The sequence below is a fragment of the Pezoporus occidentalis genome, unplaced genomic scaffold (assembly GCF_034315485.1).
Source record: "Pezoporus occidentalis ecotype Australia unplaced genomic scaffold, CSIRO_AGI_Poc_V1 ctg35, whole genome shotgun sequence".
In the NCBI taxonomy this organism is placed as follows: domain Eukaryota; kingdom Metazoa; phylum Chordata; class Aves; order Psittaciformes; family Psittacidae; genus Pezoporus; species Pezoporus occidentalis.
Window position 1 is genome coordinate 4,591,461 of NW_026915483.1, and position 5,289 is coordinate 4,596,749.

Below are 5,289 nucleotides of genomic sequence, written 5' to 3' on the forward strand. Positions count from 1 at the left end.
CTGTGTAAGGTGGGAGCATCCCTGAGTCAGCCCTTGGGAGTGTTCCTCATCACAGGGTTCTGCATTTCTAAAGGCTTGACTTGTGTAGCTTCCAGATTTCACAGTACCCTCTTAATAATTATGCTTGGTTAGGAGCCTGGAGAGATTTCTCCTTTGGGGTGTGACAGTCTGCTTTTGCACATCTTGCAAATACATGAAACAAGTGAGAACACATGCCCACGAAGAGGACATTTCTTTATTACCTTCAAGCTGCATTGGTCGTTCTTATACATGTATATTCATATTTTATATACTTTGTCACTTATGTCATTTTGTGCATGTCAGCCAAAGGTATATAGGTGGGGATAGTGCATGTGCTGGGGATTCCTGCTTTAGTGTTTTAGGGCAGAAATGAAGATTCTGCATCATCATCTGCAAGGTTAATTTCTTTGCAAAATATTTTGTAGACTTTGGCATGGAGATCTGTCTATCTCCATCCAAAACTGCCTCCCATCTCCAAAGACAAGCTTGTTCCCATGGGAAGAAACAAGCTGAGATAACTGGCTCCACTCCTACACAAAATAGGAGTCATTGTCTGGCTTTACTCCTATGTCCCTGGCTTCCCTTGAGTTGGTTCTCATCAGTGCTAAGGTCAGAAAAACAGAACTACCTTTTCCTAGTGGTCGTTCATGCCAGTTCTGGTTCATTTGCGCTTGATGGTCGGATGCATACCCTCCAAACACGGATTTTCTCTTCTGTAGTGTGATCTTTAGAGATAATAGTCCTGAGAAACATGCTATCCTATCAGAAAAGATTGCTGGTATATATCCTTCACCTTGACACATCTTGGGATAGGTCTGTGATGATTTACCATCCTTGTTCACTCTCTCAGCACAGGGTATATCTCACTGTCCACACTGAAGTGTGAAGTGCCTTAGGAGGTACAGAGATGTTTAGAACTTAAAGTCTAGCAAACCTGGAGCACACATTTACTAGCCTGCTTCCCTGTTTACATTTTGTTTATCCCATTATAGCTCTACAATCTGTTAGGTGCTGTGGAGGAACTCAGGCCCTTCACCAAACAAAAAGCTTGTGGGATATGCAAGAAATAAAAGGAGAGGACAAATATGCTGTTGCTCATTTAAAAAAAATACCGAGTCTAGGGCCATGATTATGTAGATTTTTCTCTCCAAGACTGTACTGGCTTATGCAACATTATTTTTTCCCATTTTCCTTTAACACTCCTCAGTCTTCTGGTGCACTCATGGCAGGGTGTGGGAGCGCGGCAGTGGGTGCAAATGACTTACTGAGAGGTAGAGGCATGAGTAGGACTACTTATGCTCTTCCTGCTGACACAATAAGATACAATCCTATACATGCAGCCTCAAGTTTTTCTGTAATACTTACCACAAGGCTGGTTTGTTTTCTGTTTTGCTTTGTGGAAAAAAATTTCCCTCAGAATGAGGCTTTGCTTTCTGCTTTTAGAGGCTTCGAGACAGAAGCAAAACATCTTCTTCCAAAAGATAAATAACTGGCAGCCAGATTAAAATCCCCTCTCCCTGCCATGATTAAACAGCTTCTACCATTGAAAGCCAACAAAGTAGTAATAGGCACGTTATTTTGATGTTGACCCATTGCACTACCAGTCCATGACCTATTACTTAGCAATGCATTGGTTAAAAAAAGTGAAGTCTAGGAAAGGTACTAAAGCTGCAGCCTAGTCTATATTTTTTGTTTATTTCTGATACTATGTGGTTCATCGTTGTTTCTTTTAGAAGGAACAAATAATCAATACAAAACCATGAATAAAAATAACTTTTCTTTAACACTGGATGCTAAAAGAACATATAGTCTTCTTACTGTGCCTGATGGAAACAGTACAAGTCTGTTCTCCACAATTCGTTGTTTATTGGAATGCCTGAAATCTATACATGAGGTATTTTTAAAATATTTAAACATAGAAGTTAAGCTTCTGTTCCAGACAATTTGGTTCACCATATTCTAGAAATCCACTGTGTACCACAGAAGTGCTTCAAGCAAAGAAACAATAACAATTTTTTTTTTTAAAAGCAAACTTCAATATATGATAAAACAATGTCAATATTCTTATCTCAAGGAAAATATACTTATGAGACACATTCAGCTATTTATTGACTCAGCTGCTGTACTAAACCTTCAAGGCCCAATTCTGCTCTGTGGTACTTTAGAGAGAAGAAATGCCAACAGACAATGTTTGGCTCTTTCTGAAAGAGATTATGGCTGCTCCAAGAAGAAAACAATCAAAACATTACTAATGATGCAGAAACTCTGGATAGTGTCTCTCCTTAGGAAGGGGAGAAAGAAAACATTGTGGATTAGCATCACTAAGGGAGATGAACTCAGGAACTTGCAGGTGTGAGAGATGCCACCTGGCTATTGGAGTAGGTCTGGACCAGGGGATAAATAACCATATGGGGCTCTGAGGGCCCATGTCATCAGTCTTATCCTGCCCAGAGACGTGGACCAGTTAAAATCCTCCCTACCTTTACACCCCTTTTCTAAGGCAAAAATCTCTTGTCTCTCTTCTAATGGGGTAAAGATGCAGTTCAGTTAGGTGTTTGCTATTTACAAGTTAAAGTGCAATGTTATACTGTAGGATCAAACCTGGATCTCACTCAGTTGTATCACCCTCTGTAATGCTCAAACTGCAAATCATCCGCTTGCAGAGTTTTTACTGAGGTTAGCTGACACCTTGCAAGCAGAGGATTTTGGGTGGCCAGCCAAACAAAGTCTGCATGTTGGCCAGTCGGCTCTGCCTGAGCATGATTTCCATTCTGCGGAAATGCTGCATAAACAATGAAGACTGCAAGGCAGAGACATTAATTTAGATCTACTTTATTGCAAACTCTTTTGCAACTAAAAGATCTAACGTACTACATGAGCTTAAAATAGTGATGCACATCTTACAGATGACATAATAGTAGCTATAAATGGGCCTCTTTTGCAATACCCCGCTACTGAATGTTTTCATAATATGAGGTCACTTGTTGAATCTCCCCAAAATACTTTTGTTAGGATTAGAATATAGCTGTTCTCATTAAAAACTATAATTTACATTTAATCACAGATACTCAGTTTTTATCATGTGCATCTTGGAAGTCTGTGCTTTAAGGCTTATGTTGGGTTTTTGTGTGTGTATGAAATACAGTAAAGTGACTGCTATGATGAGCAAACATAAAGGTGTAATAATCTGTGTACTAACTCATTAAATGATTTTTTTAGAGAGAGATATACTTAAGAACCTTTCCTCTTTATGTGCACAGGGCTAAGAAAGCCCTTACAATCGTATGTCTTTCTCTTCTAAAGTATTTTACTCAATGGAATGTAATATTTGAAATACCAGTATTTTGGTGCAAATGAGTTACTTAATACCTGTCATTTTTCAGCCTTTAAAACTCTATGCCTGTTTTCTAGAACTTCTCTACCTCTGAGGGTCTGTACTTCATAAACTGCTGACAACTGATGGATGCTGGTTTATTCTAGGATAATACACTACCAAATCCAAAGATTCAGGGCTGATCTTTATTTGTGTTTGAGAAAATCAAACAAATAATCCAAGTCAGTAATAGCCTGACTTAATAAAAATTTTCCATCACAATTAAGATGATCCATACTTTCTAGAGGTTTGTAGTTCAGGTAAATAAAGCTTTCCCAGGAATGCAAGAATATCAGAAAAATGAGCTTTCACATTACTTTAAAATTTGGTCATTTAGGCCTTCCTGCACTGTAAGCAAATGTACATGCTTGTTTCATAGAAGTCAAGTTATGGAATTTGTGTCGTAGGAATTCCTGGCCATATTTAAGCTCGTAAGGTATTCTTATAAGCCTTTTTCTTCAAACAAGAATTTTTAATAAATGAGAAATATCTCTGATCTCAAACCAACAACTAAGAACCAAGGAATGCAACTTACCTTTCTTCAGCCAAGAAATATTTTGCTTGTCATGTTCAAAACTTTCTGCTGGTTTGATTTTTACCTTGTCTGTATTGGCTTCTGACATCTATGGGGGAGAAAAGAATTTTGGGATGACAAGTTGTTTTAAAGAAAGTTTCTGATGAAGAAATATATATGGTCTCTCTTTAGGTTTCAGCTATTATAAATTGTGCTTACTTATACAGACACACTTTTTCCTGCAGATTACTGATACTAGGTAATATCTGAGTCATTAAATTTATGTTCTGTTCCTAAATGCTTTATCAATATTACAATGTTGCTGTTTGCAGACAGATTCTTTTGTAATGTAACCATAATTTACCTTATGAAATGAATGAGTGATATGCTTATAGCATGCTGGTAATAGATGTACATATAACACATAGATTCAGTCTGGCTAAAAAAAAAGAGCCATCCAGGCTGCTGTTTATTGTGGTTCAAAGGTGCTGTAAAGCCTGCTGTCAGAGAGGTATAATTATATAAATAATGGTAAATATTTATAAAGATAACTTGAACAAAGTGTATCCAAAAAAAGAGATCTTTACTGCCACTTGTGACAATTTATTTGCTGTAATGCAAAGAATCTCATGCAAGTTACAGTACCTGAGGGTATTATGTATACAGTAGCTATCAGCCCGTACACTGTGGTTTACTTCCATTGCCTGCTAAGAATAAGATTAGACTGTCCAGGCTTCTTCTAACTGCTTTATATTGTCATTGAATCCAGTTAGCTAAAGCATTTCTCTATTTTTACCTGTATCTCCCAACCGGGGGTGAAAGCAGCAGGGATCAGACGCCAAGGAGGAGTGCTTTCGGCCGAATCCCTCGCTGTGTGTTGATGTCCAGCATTCCCATACACTGACAAAACTGAAAGGATGAGCAGTGCACTCTCTGCCTGCCTGCTGTGTGGTGCTAGATTTGTCTTGCTGCCAGAATCAGACAACTTATTGCTGAGGGTTTTCTTTTTTTTTTCCCCTTTTTGTTTGCTGCGTCGGGTAGGAAAGGAGGGGGGTAATCAGCATTCTAACATTAGTGGAGGGATTAAAAAAAACATCCAAAGCTTTGCAAGAAGAGAAATCATTTTAGAAAGGTTATTACTGCAGTTCATAACCCAGTGAATCTGCAAGAAGAGGAAGAAAGTAAAAAGGGAACCAGGAAATTAATAGCAACAAATCAGTAAAATGTGTCAATGTTTTGGCTAAATTTAAGTTTAAAATACTGAAGTTATTAGAAAGGATGTAGAAAATTATACCCTGAATGTCTATTTACAGCTGGCACTTTGACAAAGAAATGGTCTCATCCTGTGAGGAGCTCAGTGTTGTGATGCTTCTGAGCTCAG

General features: G+C 38.1%; 1 protein-coding gene across 2 annotated transcripts in view; it reads right to left on the reverse strand.

Moving 5' to 3' along the window:
- MDFIC2 (MyoD family inhibitor domain containing 2) overlaps positions 1–4,906 on the reverse strand; it is a 51,414-nt gene extending 46,508 nt beyond the window's left edge. For both annotated transcript variants that reach the window (XM_062630316.1, XM_062630315.1), the window contains exons 1-2: positions 4,705–4,906; positions 3,930–4,017 (exon numbers count right to left, since the gene is read on the reverse strand). In XM_062630316.1, coding sequence (XP_062486300.1) covers positions 3,930–4,017 — 88 coding nt within the window. In that variant the 5' untranslated portion in view covers positions 4,705–4,906. The remainder of the gene's footprint in view (positions 1–3,929; positions 4,018–4,704) is intronic.
- Positions 4,907–5,289: the final 383 nt, after the last annotated feature.